The sequence below is a fragment of the Uloborus diversus genome, chromosome 2 (assembly GCF_026930045.1).
Source record: "Uloborus diversus isolate 005 chromosome 2, Udiv.v.3.1, whole genome shotgun sequence".
Classification (NCBI taxonomy): Eukaryota; Metazoa; Arthropoda; class Arachnida; order Araneae; family Uloboridae; genus Uloborus; species Uloborus diversus.
This window is the reverse complement of record NC_072732.1, coordinates 204,936,170-204,954,337: the sequence shown is the minus strand read 5'-3', so window position 1 is coordinate 204,954,337 and position 18,168 is coordinate 204,936,170. Positions and strand designations below refer to the sequence as shown.

The 18,168-nt window shown below is 32.6% G+C and overlaps 1 protein-coding gene across 1 annotated transcript in view; it reads left to right on the top strand.

The window, feature by feature from the left end:
• The first annotated feature begins 1,676 nt into the window (after nucleotides 1-1,676).
• Nucleotides 1,677-18,168, top strand: part of LOC129217643 (dedicator of cytokinesis protein 1-like) — a 91,278-nt gene continuing 74,786 nt past the window's right edge. The window contains exons 1-10 of the mRNA XM_054851972.1: nucleotides 1,677-1,722; nucleotides 1,822-1,905; nucleotides 8,683-8,779; nucleotides 10,724-10,820; nucleotides 10,939-11,028; nucleotides 11,119-11,174; nucleotides 13,569-13,698; nucleotides 14,367-14,512; nucleotides 15,615-15,696; nucleotides 17,125-17,188. Of these exons, the coding sequence (XP_054707947.1) occupies nucleotides 1,677-1,722; nucleotides 1,822-1,905; nucleotides 8,683-8,779; nucleotides 10,724-10,820; nucleotides 10,939-11,028; nucleotides 11,119-11,174; nucleotides 13,569-13,698; nucleotides 14,367-14,512; nucleotides 15,615-15,696; nucleotides 17,125-17,188 (892 nt within the window). The remainder of the gene's footprint in view (nucleotides 1,723-1,821; nucleotides 1,906-8,682; nucleotides 8,780-10,723; nucleotides 10,821-10,938; nucleotides 11,029-11,118; nucleotides 11,175-13,568; nucleotides 13,699-14,366; nucleotides 14,513-15,614; nucleotides 15,697-17,124; nucleotides 17,189-18,168) is intronic.

Here is an 18,168-nt window from a genome sequence, read left to right as displayed (position 1 = left end):
GCAGACTTGTACACTGACCAATTTTCATCCACTACCTTCCTCACTGCGAGTTGGTTTCCTTTGAGTATTTCTTCCTTTTGTTCCCACCTTTCTCTTTTTTCCCACCGGCTAGCTTGCTGTAAATAGGCGCCATCTGTCTGAAAGTAGCAAAATTTCATAAGAAATAACTGTGTTTTTGTAAGCCTCCGTTACGATTATTACACACAAAAACAAGAAACTAATATAAATACCACATTCATTATAGTATTAATTTAAATATTAGTGTAAGAAATATTAATTTTCTTAAGAGATTACATATAAAAACTTACATTAATTAATGCAAGGAGTCACACCACGTGCACACTGTTCTCTTCTAACTGACAAAATGGCTACACAATAAACCAGTTGCCGGAGACCTCCAAAGCTTTGCCTGGGTTTGGACAACACCCTGCCATCTATGAGGAACATGTCAAATTAAGTGTACACAACCTACCTAACTCCGTGGTAAAATAAATGTTTCGTATCACAGAGTAAGGTATGTCACGAAATAAGGTAGGTTCACCTTATATATAGCACGGAAGAAATGAGGGAAAAAGGGGCTGTCTAGCACAAATGCCGTCACACTTTGGGGGTTCGTGAAATTGTGAGTTTGTGACAAGGGGGCGGGAGGGGTAACACTTTTTCTTTCAGATTACGGTTTTGTGACAGGGTGAGGGGGAGTCTAAAATGTTGAGAAAAAGTGTGACATCATTTATGGATGATCCCATGACGGTTTGCCTTTTATGATCGAGCCCAATAAGTGTCGTCTGGAGTAAAGACAACGGCCGTGTCACTAATTGCACCACTTATGGGAGTTTATAATTATGGTAGGAGGGGAGAAACATAGGTGAGAGTTGCTTTAGCAAGTGTTCAGGTATTGATTTAGGGAGGTGTTTCCGGTGCATTGAAAATGAAAAGAACCTATTTACTTTTGACTAAAATTGAGAACTTTTCGTCAGGGGCTTCCAGTTTCTGTTTTGTAACCCCCCCCCCCCCCCGACTTGTCTGAATCGGTCCCCGCAGATGCTTTTTAGTTATTAAAATAAGACGGGTATTTGGGAGTGCACAGGAACGCTTTAGTTAAATTTAAAAAATATGAGGACTCAGACGGAGTTGGTGTTTCAATGCTCTCGGGGGCGTTTATGAAGAACATGTGTATTTCTGCGGCTTATTATATTTAACGCTTCTATTTACAAAAGACATCTTTTGAATATGTACATCTCGGAGAAGATGTTTTCAGAAGGTGAACCACTTATTTGTCAGGACATTCCCCGTGTTATTGTATTCGTACTTAAAAAAATCGGTCAAAACTCATTTGTTTTTCATTTACTACTTTTCTCAACATTTCTCGCATAATCACAAATCATAAGCATATTTCTTTAACGCAACAGCGCAATCAAAATGGGGAGGTATAAATGAGTTGTTGCCACACGGTGGTTAAGGACCATTCAATAAAATGTAGGCTCAACATCCTGTTTCAAACGGAAATCAAAATTTAAACTTTTTTTTCTTTCTTGACGAGTGGCAACCGTGGAGACTACCTTGCGAAAATATTTACAAATGAAATTTTGATTCCGTAAAAAGTTAAATGTTAATATTTTTCATTTTATTTTCTTTTTGTGTTTTAAATATGTTGATTTAAAAAGTATCATATCGACATGACTAAATGGACCTATGTCAAAGATAGAACAAGATACGGCGTTGGTAAGAAAAAGATTGTAAAGTCAAACAAAATTTGACTCATTTACTCACATGGTTATCTTAGTGTAACATTTCTATTTAATTTTTGAATCATTCTTTCAGCGGTGTGTAATTTTAAACAAGATGGAACTCACAGATTGCATCTTACTGTTGGTGAAACTGTATACATACAACAGGAAAATGAAGGTACGTATGGTACCTGTTGTAAGGCGCTTAATAATTATGAATAAAGTTTTCTTTTAAGTATATGTGTATACTTGACAGATATTTGTACCCATAAATTTTCTAAACCTTCAGTAATGAACAGTGCTTACAGTTATGCAGTTACTTATGTATATTTATTGAAGTGATATTTGAATGCAGGTGTGTCCTGGCGTACCTGTTGATTGAAATATTAGTGGTGTGAAGAATACTTCTCATAGAAAGGAATTTCTTAACATAGAAATTTTGAAATGTTTAATTTTGAAAATGGCATTAAAGTTCAAATAAAACCATTTTTACTGGGCTTCCTACTGTTTTCAGTATAAGCTTTAAATTTCCTTTTTACAGCTATGGCAGTGGTTTATGACTTGCATGAAATCAGGGTTACCAACCTTGGAGAAACAGTTTGAGGAGCATCTGTGGTGATTTTGAGGAGCATTTTGAAATTCTGCGGAGCAGCTCAGTATTTTGCATAAAATTCAACGAAACAACAAAAACCACTTATCTAAAACTGTTTTTGTGCTTTGATAACCATTTTAAGCACTACCAGAAAAATAAAAAACAGCTTTAAACATCTTGTCATGCTTGAAAACACTCGGCTGGAAATGCGGAGCAAAATTCCTTTTTTGTGGAGCTGCGGAGTTTCGCTATTTTTTAGGAGCAACTCTGCAAAATGCAGAGAAGTTGGCACCCTGATGAAATTCATTACTGTCGCTGAAGGATTTTATGATTTTTACCTTCATATTATAGTGTAAACTCCTGTTTATCTGCTGAGGGCCGCCTAGAGCCAAGCTTGTCAGTTTGGTCACCGGGACCCCTTCTCCCATGAAATTTGTTGAATGTATACTACACCTAATCCAAACTAGACCCCCTCAAGGGACATGCTCTTACTTTCTGTCAGCCCTTTCTGTTACCTCTTGTCAGCCCTGTATCTGCTATCAAGCAACTACAGGGCCTAGTTACTGCTCAGGCCCACTGGGCGTGGGGCCTCTTTTCCTACAGAGTCCCAAATTACTGACATTTGGCATTACAGCAAATAAAAAAATACATGCATTTTTAAAATAACGGTTAAAATAAATGACTTGTTTATTGGAATAAAACTTTCTTAAAGGAGAATTTTTATTCATTCTGCTAGTAGCGAATTTACCATGTCACAAATAAGAGAGGCCTCAATGGAAATTCATAAATGCACATGAGAAATGATTTACATAGTTCTGTGACAGACAAAGGGGCCCCTAAAAATGCATTCAGACGGGCCCCCAAACCTGTAAATCAACCACTGCATTCCGCTATAGAGCCTTCAGGGGGCCTCCAAATCATTGTGGGCCTGGGGCCAGCCTCACTTAGCAGTTAAAGGTTTTTTGGGAGAAGGAATTCCCCTTCAACCACCTTTCACTTTTTCAAAAACCCTTGAAAAAAAGCACTTTTGAAAACTGCTTGCAATAATGTTTCATTAACCTTGAAAATGATTAAGATGTATTTTTAGTCTGAATTTTGTCATTTATTTTTGTGAAAAGTAAATTTAAAAAACTCATCAAAAATTGTTTTGACGCCAGTTCTCATAGAGTTTCTCCAATTTTATTTATGCACTCAAAAAATCCTGTTTTTTTCCCCAGAAAAATCTGATTGTTTTAGAGTTTTTTTTTTTTTTGGGGGGGGGGCAAACTGGGGTTAAATTCGGTACATTGAAGAATTTTTTCACAATTAATTACTTAAGGGGAGGTGGGGCAAATTGGTCCACTTTTTTACTCATCATTTTATGTATCCTCAAAAAATTTAATGATCAGTTTGATTTTCTACAAAAAGTTTCACTATACACTTCTCAATACCACAGATTTTTTTGGAAGCGTTGAATTGATAAACTTTTTTAATATTAATTTTTTAACAAAACCTCGTAAAGTGGACCAACATGCCTTACAGGTAAGGTACGTTGGTTCACCTGGTGGCATAAGCGGGTTTAGGACTGAGCTCTTGGGGGGCAGGATTTTTTTATTTTTGAGCAATATTGGTTGTATTCAAGGCTGGTTTAATTTCTGTGGCCCTAAGCTTTTTCAGGTTTTGGGTCTCTTTTGTTGCCCACACAACTTTTACCTACCAACAACCTACCCAATTTTAAGGGGTCCAGGGGGGGGGGTTCTCCCCTGGAGGAATTTTTGCAAAATAGATATAAAATTCTGCATTTTTAAGCCTTATAAGGGGCAGTCTTGCATAACATAGATGAACTTGTGAGCGACGTTCACAGAAAATTTTTGGCTCTGCAGAAATTTTTTTTCAACTGCTAACTTTATTATTATTTTTTTTTAACGGGAATGTCAAAATAATCCCAGTTTATTTCTATTCAATCCTTTCTCCAAAAGCCTTTCAAAGCACATGTGTGAAAAAAAAAAAAATGGTTTTGCAGTTTTCTTCAGTTAGTGAAAAATAAGCAAACTATATATAGGTTATTGCAAAAAAAAAAAAAAAAAGACTTAAAGTACTTTTTTTTTTCTCTTTCATATTTGAATATAAATTTAATTCTTTATTCAAGGGTGAGTTAGGCAAAATAATTATTTGGAGAAAATTTTCCAGTTAGGATTTATGTTTGCAGAAAGCTTTTCATGTTATCTAAGTCTGATAAGGGGTAATTAGAACTACCAAAATCTCAGAAAAAATAGCAAAATACTGTTTTGTGAACTACGATAATAAACAGCAAAAATTGTCTTCGGATTGACAAAACAGTGACAGCAGTCCTCTGAGAGTAAAAGCGAGGGAGCTGCCCATTTGGACAATACATAATTTATAACACTTGATAAGAAATAAAATTGAAGCACCCTTTTGCTTAGGAATTTCAAAGACTCACATCTAATCCGTTTCAAGGACTCGAGAACAATTAAAATTATTTAAGGCACTTCATTTGCCCTTCCCAGTCTATGAAATTTTGTACTAGATTGTACAGTTTCACCCTAAGCTATAGTTTGTTTAGTTTATAGGTAAATCCGTTTTTTTTTTTAATCTTTGTTTCAGTTTCTAATTTGTTGAAATAATCGTTGATTATTTTAAGTATTGCAGCTGAATACATAGTTCGTTCAGTGGATATTTTCATTTATATACTTGCCGTAATAGCTTTCAGTTCAAAGTAGTCGTTTTCAACACATTTCTGCATCCCAGTTATTACTTGTAATACAATGTACAGTGCCCCCCCCCCCCCCCCCGAAAAGGACAGTCGCTATTCTCTTCATTTTCTCTTCTGAACTATTCAAAAAAAAAAAAAAATTATGAATTTTTCTTTTTAGGCTTTGGAAGGTGTGTGTTACTATGTATAAAGTTCTCGCAACACTGGGGGGGGGGGCATTGCCCCCCCATAAATCTGCCCATGCCTGATGGGGCACGTTGGACCGCATAACTCAAACAACATTTGTTATAATTTTAGTGCTAAATACTATTAAACTTTGTAACTACCTTATTCTTTGTTGTGTATAGAGTGAAAAATATTAAGTTAAAAGATAAATATAGCATATTAAATTGATTTTTTGATAAATCATCTTTATTTAAAAACAGCAATTAGCATTCACTATTAAAACACAATTATTTTTTTAAATCAAAAGAAAAATCATAGAATATTGTTATACTTATTGAGATTTAAGAACAAAAAAAAAGTTTTTAAATTATGTGGGGTAGGTTGCTTGGATCCAACAAGCCCCACAAAGAGTGGACCAACCTACCCCACCTTCTTGGTCTAAAAAAGTGATGTCATAATTTTTTGCTTTTTGACAAAAAATGAAAAAATTGCCAATTATATTGAATTAAAGGAACTTACTTTAAGAAAGGAGTTAAATTTTTTCCCCGTAATCTTGATGAAAACTTTAGAAAAAAATTAAGTTACAGTTTTCTGAAAATTACTCAGGACTACTGAAATAACACTTTCTGGAACAAAAATTGTTCAATAAAACTGTACCATGTGATTTCATTATAGGATTTGTATGACCATAGGTGCTATTTGTTGGTCAGAAAATAAAATAAAAAAAATAATAGGTGAAACTTCTATGAGCGACCACCTCTATATAGCGACCACCTCCTTTAACGACCACTTTTCTGAAGCACCAAATTTCCCCCGTATATGACTAATGTTAAAATACCTCTGGGAAAGACCATTGAAACTTCTCCCAATGACCGGCAAATCGTACACCTCAGCATTAAAAAATACCGGAATTTTTGTTAGAGAAAACTCAAAAAGAGAGACAACAGAAGAAAAGCAATAGAAAATAAAGTTCATATGGACACAGAACAGTTTTTCTCATATTAACAAAGGTGGAAAGAAACCAGAATAAGGGACTAAAATCTATTCTCCAGTGGGTCCAACAAACGTGTTCCTTTCTTGCTCTCTCTGCTTGGAACTTCGTTAAAGTCACAAAAAGGAGGGCGTTGTTTTTCGGATCCTAGGAGAGCTTAAGGTGGCACATGCAAATCTCAAGGCAAGTCAAGTGTGCACCTTTCATTGAGGGAGGTTGATAAGAATAGAACTTTGTTAAAAGGTTGTTTTTTGGAATTTCTTGGTCGCTTACGGGAGATCGGTGTTAGAAGGGAGCATTCCTACTTCATCAGAGTGGACAAAAGCTATTTTTAGTGGCTTTGGAAGCTCAAGAGTTGGTTTCAGTGAATTTGCATTCTACTTTTCATCACCATACCATACATTGCAGTCGGAATTTCTAAAAACCGAGCAATCTCACGCTCGGGAAACATGCAGAAGTCTTGAACTTACACAAGAAAAGAAAATTAGAAAGAAAATTAGCAGTAAAAAAAAAAAAAAGCGGTCAGCACAACAAACTCAAACAAAAATATATAATCTTATCTTGCACTAATAATAAGGACACATTATTAATTTATTTTTGCAGCGGAAAACTGAACTAGAAACTAAAGTTGTTTTAGGAAAAACAAAGAGTCTGAAGCAGACGAATTTTAAAGCTATTAGTTTTTAAATAGAAAAATCATGTAAAAAGTATATTTTACATTTAAAATTAAAAAAAAAGTTTCTTTATTTAAATACATTCTTATGATAATGTTCTTGGTTAATACACTGCAGGAAGAAGGTAAATAACAACTATGGTGCTATATTTGCATGTTCCAAAATGACCTCCAAGAGCGACCAACCTCCATTAATGACCACTTTTTTCAGGAACAGAGAGTGGTCGCTCCAGAGAAGTTTCACTGTGTAGTATATTAAAATAATTGAGACTGGTCCAACGTGCCCTTCGGTCCAATGTACCCCACCTCCCCCGTAAGAAAAATCCTTTCTTTGGATGCATGCTGAGGTTGAGCTTTGCCACAAACTGCATTCAATGTTTTGATTTCAATCATTTTGCATCCTGTAAATTTTTCAATTATTTTAAAAGTTGGAAGTTATTTCTTCTACATTTCAAAAGTATGGATAGTTGAAATACTTATATTAGTTTTTTTTTTTTTTTTTTAATGAAAAGCAAAACAATTTAGTAACTTTTTGCATTGAAAAAAAAAACTGCTCTAAAATAACATCAACATTATGTAAAATGTGAACTTGAATATGCTAAATTAAGAAAAATAAACTGATAGATGCAATGTTTTCTGGTATCTGTTTTTTTTTTTTTTTTGAACAAACGTAAACTAAAGATTCCATTAAAGTAATAAGAAAATCAAGCACTTAAATGCAATATAGGAAAATGAAATTGTATGATGTAAATAGTCTTTCAAACCCAGGGTTGTAAGAGTTTTGGCCAATAGTGGTTTTAACCGTGGATAAAACCGGCTTGGATAAATCAGTGTTATCCGGTTTTGGCCATTGGATGTGAAAAAAGGAAATAATAAAATTTTTAATTAAAATAAATGAGTACATAAATAAAAGACGTATGAAACATCAATCCCATAATCAGTCACTATTCATTATTTCAGTTAACAATTAATTTACACCCTAAGCAAGTAATAAATGGCGTCATGTGTAGGTAGGTTAGTCACATCATAGGGGAAATGTCATAATTCTTTAAAAATATGTTTCAAACAGTGCAAATAGCACAATATATAATTGTTCTTATAGTTTTATGCACACAAAATGAATTTCAAATTAAATCAAAGTATATTACTTATTTTACAATTCATTGAATTCATGTTACAAGTTTTGTGAAGAATAGCTATTAATTTATAATGCAGGTTGTTTCGTATTTCTGATCGTGATAAAAGAGTGTCTTTCGTCTTTTCTGTGAACAATTTTTAATGTTAATATAAGAAAAGTTTCATTTAAATCAATAAATCAGTTTTAAAAATTATTTCAATAACAATAAACAGACATTTTGTTTATTTTAATTATGCATTAAAATGTGCAACATTATACGTTGGTTACAGCCAGTTAAGCCGATTTTAACCAGTTTTTGCCAGTGGCATGACCAAAATAGGTTTTGTCGGGCCAAAACTACAACCCTGTTCAAACCAGATTTGAAGATTCTGATCTCCTGATTTGAAGATCTGAAGATTTTGAGGAAAATTCTCCAGCTTTGTACTCAATGTTCCTGCAAGGTCATTAAACTGCTGTATTGTATTTATGTCATAAAATTTTTATTTGCTAAAAAAATCTATTTATAGCAGTTGCGTTATGAAATAGAGGCAAATAGCATTTCTTGTAATCTTTAGATTGTCATAAAATGAATGACGAACCTTTTATTATTTTCTTTCCCTTTGTCTTTTAATGCATTCCCTGTAAGAGAATGATAACATTTTTTTCAGAATTTGAATTCTGAAATGTGTTTTTATTTTCTACAGAATGGTTTTATGGTTGCTCTACAAAGAACAGGAACTCTTGGGGAATATTTCCGAAGACATATGTTTCAGTTAAGGAATCTATTATTGATAAAACTGGGTAAGAAAGTTTTTATTTTATTAATTAATTAATTTTTTTTTTTTTCAAATTTACAACAGCCAAACTTCTGTAAAATTGTAAGTTACATTCATTGTTTGCTTTTTATTCTCAATGAAAATTAAAATTGGTGTTTGAAAATGTAAAACTTGTTTGTTTAGGTTGCATTGTACTTGGGTACTTTGTTTTTAACCGGAATGACCAATCTTCTTGACTCTTTATATTTGTCCAAAAAATCCAAACAGAAGATAACCGTATGTATCATCGGGAGACTGGGACTGATTTATTAATACACCCCTAAAGTCCAACCAGGGGCTCCAAAAATTATAGCCCAATATAAATGGTTTTCTTATTTAATACTTTTAATTCTTTATTATTTTAATACTAGCTGCATCACCCGGCTTTGCACGGTCTGCCTCGAAAATAAAAGTTATGTCAAGTGACCCATGTTCAACAATCAGGCTTGAACAAAAAAAAAACCTGTAAAATTTCCCCACAGATTGCAGAAAAATTACCAAAAAAGAAAATTTTAAAATCATCTGACTGCAGGAAAAGCCTCAAAACAAAAGCCAGATTTTTTTTTATATATATTCAAGAAAAAAATGGAAACAGATCTTCCTTCTCAATGATTTTCTGCACGCTATAAATTTGAATAAAAACTTTGTACAACAATGATTATGATCAACAATGAATTTCTAATTGAAGGCTTACCTATATTTTAACGTGAAATTAGGTAAAAACAGTTATAATTCACTTTCTAATTACCTTCAAAAATTGGAACAAATTTTATCTGATGCAGAAAAATACGGCATAAATTGTGGATTTGTATAGGGAACAGACATACCTGGTCAAGTCCTCCAAAAGTCTCGACACAACCTAATAAACATGTTTTTGAGCAGTTATATGGGACCGACCAAAAAAGTGCCTTTTCTCTTTTTGTAAGTAATTGCAGACTAATCTGGGAAAAGAAGGTACAATTTGTGTAATAAGTTGAGCAATATTTTCGGAAAAGAAAATATCATGTTATATATATCACAAATCAATATATGTATCGCAAATAAATTATTAATAAATATTTGGTTGTTCCTCTTGTGGAATCATTATCACATGCTAATGTGATATTCCTGCAATATTTTCCAAAACCCCACTCAAAAAAATCCATTTACATACTGTTCACATTCAAATCACACTTAACATTTTGGTCAAGGTAAAAAATCTCCCAATGGAATTTTCCTTTATGTAAACCCTATTCCAAGAGAGAAAACTTGACCTTTTTGATGAATGATGGGAAAGGAAGGGTTTTGTTGTGCAGTGAAATCCTGTTACAACAAATACAGTGCAGAACCTTTTATCCGGGAACCAAAAAACCGGGAAACCAGAAAGCCGACAATTTTTCCCTATTTTCCTGCCATTTTTTAAAAATAAGCATTTTTTGGCAATTTTTGAAAAATAAAGCATTTTTTTTAATACCAAAAAGAATATGAATGATTTCTTAATAAACCACATATTACTCATGCATAACACGGGGAAATGTTTGCAAACACTAACTTAAAATGGTTATCCTTTATGCGGGGCAAAATTTCTGAAATATTTTCTTGAACTAAAAAACTACATTCTTAAGTCTGCAATTTTCATGTTTTATTCTAACTGAAAGCTAAGGAAATGAATATTGTCGCCTTCTAATGCAGTATTTCATAGAATGGCCCATAATCAAAGGCGTTTAGCGTAAGTGACGTTGCCAAAGTGCGGGAAACGCCGAAAACCAGATTCGTGAATTTTCCAGATAGTTAGTTGATCGTGAAAACGTCTAAAAGAAAAAGTTTTATAGACTCATGAATGTACTCGAAAGTAAAACAAAACTTAAAAATATATAAATATTAAAAAACATTTATAAAGTTTTGGCTGTATATTTAAGATGTAATTAATGTATTGTATTAATATTTTCAGACCACAAGAAGCCATCATTCCTCGTGAATCACCCATTGTCCAAGAGATAACCTCGGTTATTCGTGAATGGGGCTCAATATGGAAACAACTTTATGTTGTAAGTTTGATAAAATTTTTTTAAAAAGTAGAGTTATCTTGTAGTGCTTAATTTGACGAACAGAAATATATTTTTCTATAGTAGTAAAGTTAAATTTTGTTTTTTCTTCCCTTTTTAGTTACGTGACAACCATTTTGAGATAATTCGCAACATGATGTTCGAGCTCATCGACTGGCGACGAAAAATCATGTCTGGAACATTACCTGTGGTAAGATACAACTTTAGTATCATTAGAAAGTAGGCATATATGTAGCATACTATTGCAAGTATAAGACATGTGTCTTGTTTTCTCTTTAAGGATGAATTAAAAGAATTAAAGCAAAAAGCAACTGCAAAAATTGACATGGGGAATGCGTGAGTGGAATCATTTTCTGACCATTATTCTTATCTTTTAAAAAATGTTCTTGTTTTTTTTTATCCCAAAGTTTTTTGTTTTAAAATGCTAAAAACTTACATACCAGTAGCTGGGCCTGATTATTGAATAGGCCAACTAGTCTGTGACCTAGGGCCTCCTCTTTTTAGGGACCCCCAAAAGACTGAAATCATTTTAGCCAGTATGTAAAACTGTAACATTTGATTACCAGGGACCCCAAAAAATTGTTTGGCCTAGGAAACCCCCTGGCACATTGATTGGGCCCTGACCAGTAAGATTTTCCACATGTGCAGGTTTTAATTAAGTGTTTGAAAGCACACTTTATTTCATTACTTCACTGATCATTTGATTAAAAAAAAAATCATACACATACTTGAAGTTATTTTTTTTTTTTTTAAAGAAACATTCATTTTAACCTTGCAACATACAATACCTTTCTCTATGCTCTAGGTTTTGCTTGATGCTTTATTATTGCCTTATAATTTTCATAAAGAATAAAATAGCTAAGTTAATAAATTAAAGTCGCTAAAAATTTAATAAAATAAGTTAAAAGCATCTCCTGAATACAAGCTACTAAATAAATATTTTAACTTTAATGTCTAGTTAACACAATGTAACTTTATAAACAACTAGCAGTGCCCACACAAAGATGCCTGTGCTAAAAATTTAATGGAAGTTCGTTGAATAAAACAAAGTGACGCCTCCTCCCCCTCTGATATGAAATGATCATTTTTCTTTGTATAAAATGCGTACACACCTTTTCAAAAAAAAAAAAAACCTATTAAAGTTTCTTTGGAATTTAAAACTTTTCGTCAAATTATTAAATTAGATTTACAGTTGCTTTAAAACTCTATTTAGCGAGTGAAGTTGTTTTTACTGCAATTTAAAATATTTCGCCAAATAAACAAAAAAAGACATCAAGTAATATCTTTCAAATGTAAAAATAGTTCTGCAACGCCATTGTTTATCGCCAAACTCGCCCAGCAACCACGCTATCATAATCCATCCGTCTAATGGAAAAAAAAAAGCATCCAATGGAACATTCAAAAACCACCGTCAGAAAAAAAGAAGAAAATGTCTTACATTTCACTTGGATAAAAACAAAACAAAAGTTTCTTTTCTTTCGAACCAAATGACGTTACATTTATTGTTGCTTCAAAACAATAATCCTAGACTGAACTGCTTAGTGCTTAACGCGCCAAGCGACCACGCTTTGAAGAGCGTAACCATGGAAACATGAAATAAAATAAGTTTAAGAAATTAAATGCAAAATAAGGAAAGAAACAATTGATTCAAAAATGTTGTAAAGTAATTTGCACTTCTCAAATGTAACGGTGGAAACACAAAAAAAAAATGGTTGACAACCTGAATCAAAATGACATTTTTCGAAATTGATTTAAAAACACTTGTAGCTTTTTTTCCTTTGAAGATAGAAGCTAAGTTTTTTGACCATAGGTCAAGAGAGATCTGGAGTAAAAAATGTCGCTTTTTCCAATGGTGTCAAAAAGAAAACTATGCCACAATTCCTTCACTTTTGTCGATAGATTTAATGAAGAAAGTAGTGCCTAGGTTCAGCTTAGCCTAAAAAAGTTCGAGCTAAAAATGCAAATGAATCCTGCCATAATTAAGTAAGAGCATTGAAACAAATTGTTTAGAACGCGGAAAATTCTATCCTTTTCAATGATATATAATATTAATATGTGCAAGTAATTTTTCACTCTCATATTCGAGAATTTATGTAAAATTTGGGCCTAAAATTGGAATAAAAAAAGAACTATTTATCGGATTTTATCGAATTATAGCCTATGTCACTCAGTAAGAAAGCACCTTTCATATAGTGAAGGAATTTTTCAAATAGGTGCAGTGGTTCAGGAGATTACCTCGAACATATAAACACGCAAAAATCCGCCTTAACTCTTTGTACTATTAGTACAGATAATGTGAAAATTTGCTTGCAGAAATTGAATCAAGTTTTGAAATTGTGTTTCAAAAAAAAAAAAAGGCAATGGAAAAATTGGTATTAAAAATCACCAGAACAATTAAATCAGCCAATTAGTTCGTGATCGACTCATTTGTTTATTGGTACATGCATCCCTAGTACTGACAAAAAAGCAGAAATAGTGAAATACAAAATTTTCAAGAGAATTTCTAGGGTTTAAGTTAAAAAAAAACTACAAATGATTTAAATCAATGATTTTTTTTTTTCAAAAAATAACTTGATTGAAATAATCACTGATTTAAATAAAGTGATTTAAATTGTTGACGCCCTGGTTCTTTGCACTCTAACACTGATATATAATTACTGAATGTTTTTTTTATGTATTAAAATTTTGTATGTTTTTCTTACTGAGAGAATTTAGTTTTATATATTTCAGGCTCTTGGGGCTAGATTTAGTTGTCCGAGATGAACATGGGAACATTTTGAATCCTGATGTTACAAGTTCAATTGATTTATACCGTTCGCATGAAGCTGCAACTCAAAGAATTAAGTCGATGGCAAATTCTGTAAGTTGCAAACTTAATTTCAATAATTAAAAATTCCTTTAACTTATCTCCACTAACTCTACCTTTAGTATGAAACCATTGATATTAACCGTTTGCTTTAGAGAAGGTACTGTCCACCTTTGGCAAGTTGAACTCTGCTGTCCAACCGATTCAATGATTCGAATTAGTTGAAATAGGGGTGAGGAAAAACAGCTTAAGAGCTAGCGGATTTAGTTTGCAGTGTTATTGCCCATTTGGCAAACAATATTACTATTCAGGTAAAAAGTAACAAGCGGTACAGGATTTTCTCGCCAATAAAAGGGTTACAATGGTACCCCAACTCTGTGCCTAACAATTCCTCTTAGTAATTGCTCTCCCTTGAAAGAAATGGCCATGCTCAAGGCTATAGCTTAATTTCTTGGAGGTAGACAGTATTTGATACATTGTGTATTCAGTTTGTGTACTATTTCCAAAATAATTTCATGTTCTAATGCGAAAACAGGGCTTGAGCCTATTCTGATATTGTGCATAAACTAATATTAAAAAAAAAAAAAAAAAAAATCAGCAAAGGCATCCCAAACTTAAATACAGTCTATCAAAGAGCTGGGGGCTTCTAGAAGCTTAAAAAAGCACCTTTTGTAAAATTCACTGCTAAAATAAATGACATAATTTCTTTTCTTATATTTTAGAACTTGGATGACAATAAAGGTCAGAAAACGTCATCACGTTATGTTCATAGCTTTTACGTGACAGTTAAAAATTTTGTGTGTCGCATAGGGGAAGATGCTGAGCTTTTAATGGCACTGTATGATGCCAAAGAGGGAAGATGTATTAGGTGAGGATGCTTCTATATCATTATTTTACAAATTGAAAAATTTTGTCAGCTTCTTTTATTTATTTTTTCATAAATTAAAACTGAAAAACAACTCTTGTAGAACAATTGAAATGATAAATCAGTAGATAATGATAAACTAGTATATTTACAACTTGTGTTCTGTTTTCCTTCTGTTCATGAAACTCTTTAATGTTAATGATGACTTTGAAATAGCTGTGTACTTTACTTTTACTAAAATAAATTTTTTACATTGAAAGGAATCTTAGGCGCTTGCTTTGACATATTTCATTTTAGGGAATTTTATTTTGGCCATTTATATGGTTTGACCTCCAAACCAAGGTAAGAAAAAATAATTTGAATCACGAAGATACCGTGGATAAGTTTTCTGGTTGTCAAAATGGGAAATCAAGATACCATTTTTAATGAAACATACAAGTTTTTAGAAAATTCCATTAAATAGAAGTAATACTCTTGCAGTATAGTAAAAGATAAATATATCTATTAAAACCACTCTGTTGCATGTACGCAAGGGAAAAGGTACTCTAAAGTCATTGAAATATTAAATTCATGTGTATCTCTTACAAATTTAACTGTTGTGAAACATTTGATCATTATCCTTTTTTTTAAAATACCATTGAAGTAAGATTGGTACGAAGCCATGTCCGTAACATCATTTGTGTGCAACTGGAGAGAGCTCTGCCTGTCCAGGAGGTCCCGCTAATACATCATGCAGCTGAGTTATGTCTATTCATCAAAGTATATGTAGCATAATTTAATATTAGTACAATTTGAAAAATAACAGGAGACTGTTTTAGATACTATTTTTCTTGTTTGACAACTATTTTGCAGACTATTTTTCATTTGAGAGGCTACAAAAATGACCATTTTTAGGACCATAGCTCGGTGGCTGCCTTGAAAATGTTAATAAGTAATGTTTGAAATAATTTGCAATTTTAGCTACTTTTGAGAATGTTGATCAAATGTTGACCAAAACTAGAAAGTTGATATTGTTATATGGAAAAGTAAGCTTGTTTAGTTCTGGATGAAACTTCTTTGTTGTGTAATCATTTGTGTGTATCATTAATTTTTCGTAATTTTCTAGCGAGAACTATTTACTTAAATGGAGTAAAGAAGGATTAGCTAAAGACCTGGATCAGCTAAATAACCTAAGAGTTCTGTTTACAGTAAGTTTCGTATAGTTTATTTCCTTTTACAACTGCAGTAAGAGTATGATGAATTGAATGTGATAAATGCACCCATTTTAACTTCACGAGTACAAAATTCCAAGGAAACCTGACTACTTGAAACCTGGTTTTTTAGATCTACACTTCTTACTCAGGTTTTAAGCTGACGAGAATTTAAAAGTTCTTTAGCAAAAGAGCTATAATGGGGAAAAAAGCTTTAGCAAAATGCTAAAATCTTTTGGGAGATGAATACGCTTGCATATCTTCTTAGATGAATTTAGGTGATGTGTTTCACTTGCATAAAATCTTTTATACCCCACTTAATTCTTCAACCAATATATAATTTATTTTATAACTTAACAAGGAGTTTATAAATGTACTAATAGTATTTTCTGCATTTTGTGATGCAGAATCGTCAACTTTCCTTTTATTTTAGTAAATATTTATTCATTTGGGCATCGATACACCTTGAGAGTAAATTAGTTCCAAAGAAAAATCCAAGTAACAAATGATTCAAATTATGAAACATTGTTGCACTTGCATATGAAATCGAAATGATGAAATCATAGCTTTCTCCAGAAAGAACTCGAAATTCAACCAATGGACTGCTTTCTCTAAAACTATCCTTGATCCATTTGTATCCCCCCCCCATTATGGCGTTGAATATTTTGCCTATCGAACCCGGGTACTACTTTTTTTCCCCCTCTCTCTTTTTTTTTTCGTGTGTTTGACACTCAGCAAAACGTTTGAGTAAAAATGCCTTGTTTCATTTTCGCAGTTGGGAAAGTTTTTCACATTTTGCTGAAAATGTGACCGTAGTGGAAACCCTGTATCTTACTGCTTTAGATGTACACTATTGAAGCATATAAATGAGTGTCTGGACCAGTCTTGTTCGGACAAAATTCCCTCTCCTTTATGTTTTTGGTGTAACCTAACTATATCTGCTTCAGTAAGTCTGTTTGCAGGATTATTTGCTTGCTTATGTGTGTAATGCATTTACAATATTGAGCAATCCTTTTTTTTTTGCTTTTGAATGCATCTTTTACTTTACTGTAATTGTTTTGGCTGTAATTTAAATGTATAAATATGTTATTGATTTTTTGAAGCAATTGCATACACAAGTATTGTTTTTTATTATTAGACAGATTATTACAGATTATCCGCAAATTAACTTATCCACAGTTACTCTGCCATCCTATTCCTCTGATAATCAAGAGTTTTCTTTGCTTCTATTCAAATTTACCGTACTTCTATTCAAATTCATAGGGTCTGATCAACTTTCAATCCTTTGAGTAGTATCTTTTAAGTTCTGTAAAATTTGTATTGATATATTTCATAGATTTAACAATCACAATATTTGCTTTTTAAAATTTTACTTGTGATTATTATGTATTGTTTCTAAAAATATCTCCTTGTGTCTGTTTTCAGGATTTAGGAAGTAAGGATCTTGTTAGAGAGAAAATGTATCTCACATGTCAGATCATTAGAATTGGTATGATGTATTATTCAATGCTTTAAATATATAAAATTTTGTATATACATGTGCATTGTTACATATATATATATATATATATATATATATATATATATATATATATATATATATATATGGCCTAGCGCCCCTTATATAATAATTAACGAATTCATCTCACCACTTATCCCACCATAATATCAGTCACTTGCCTAATCATTGAGAAATTTTCAACGATGTTTTTCTTTCTTCTAATGCGGACGCCTGATGACGTATCTCGCACGTGCAGTCGCCGATCTATGACGTCACGACCTTCACGTAATCGGTGATGCATCGTAACAGATCGGCACGTGCCTGATGCTCATTGGCCAGGTGCTATGCTGGTGTGTATCAGGTGATTTGGCGTCCGCATGCAAATGAGTTAACTTACGATAAAAGGAAATGTTTCGAGTAGAAAGGAGACTTCTTCGGTGTTTTCTCTCTGGCAAGTTGACTTGAGCGTTCGTTTGCTTTTATGCAACGATGCGGGTTCTTTTTAATAGATATATAATAGATTGATATAGCTCAGCTCTAGTTCGCGTTGTTTCAAATGTTTTTTTAATTTTATTTAACTAACTTTACTAAATGACCAAATAAATTTGGTTTTTATTTTTAAGTTGTCTTCAACTATTTTTTAATCATGCATTTCTAGTCATACATTTAATTAGGTTATTGCATTTAGAGGTTATTAGTCTTGAGCATTCTCTTGCTCATTAAAAGGTTATGGGCGACCTGGACTCTGTTTTCGATAGCCTATATTTTCAGTAGGACTGGAGATGGAAATGATGTTTTTGACGTCTGTGATAATTTTCGATGGGGGGCCGTATAGAAGATTTTTTTTCGACAAGAGCATACTGATGATAAATATTAGATTATTAGTGCTCATTGATATTGTCTTCCGACTTTCTGTCGAAATAATGGCGAATCCCCAGATAACTATTGAGAAATTAAATGGCACAAAT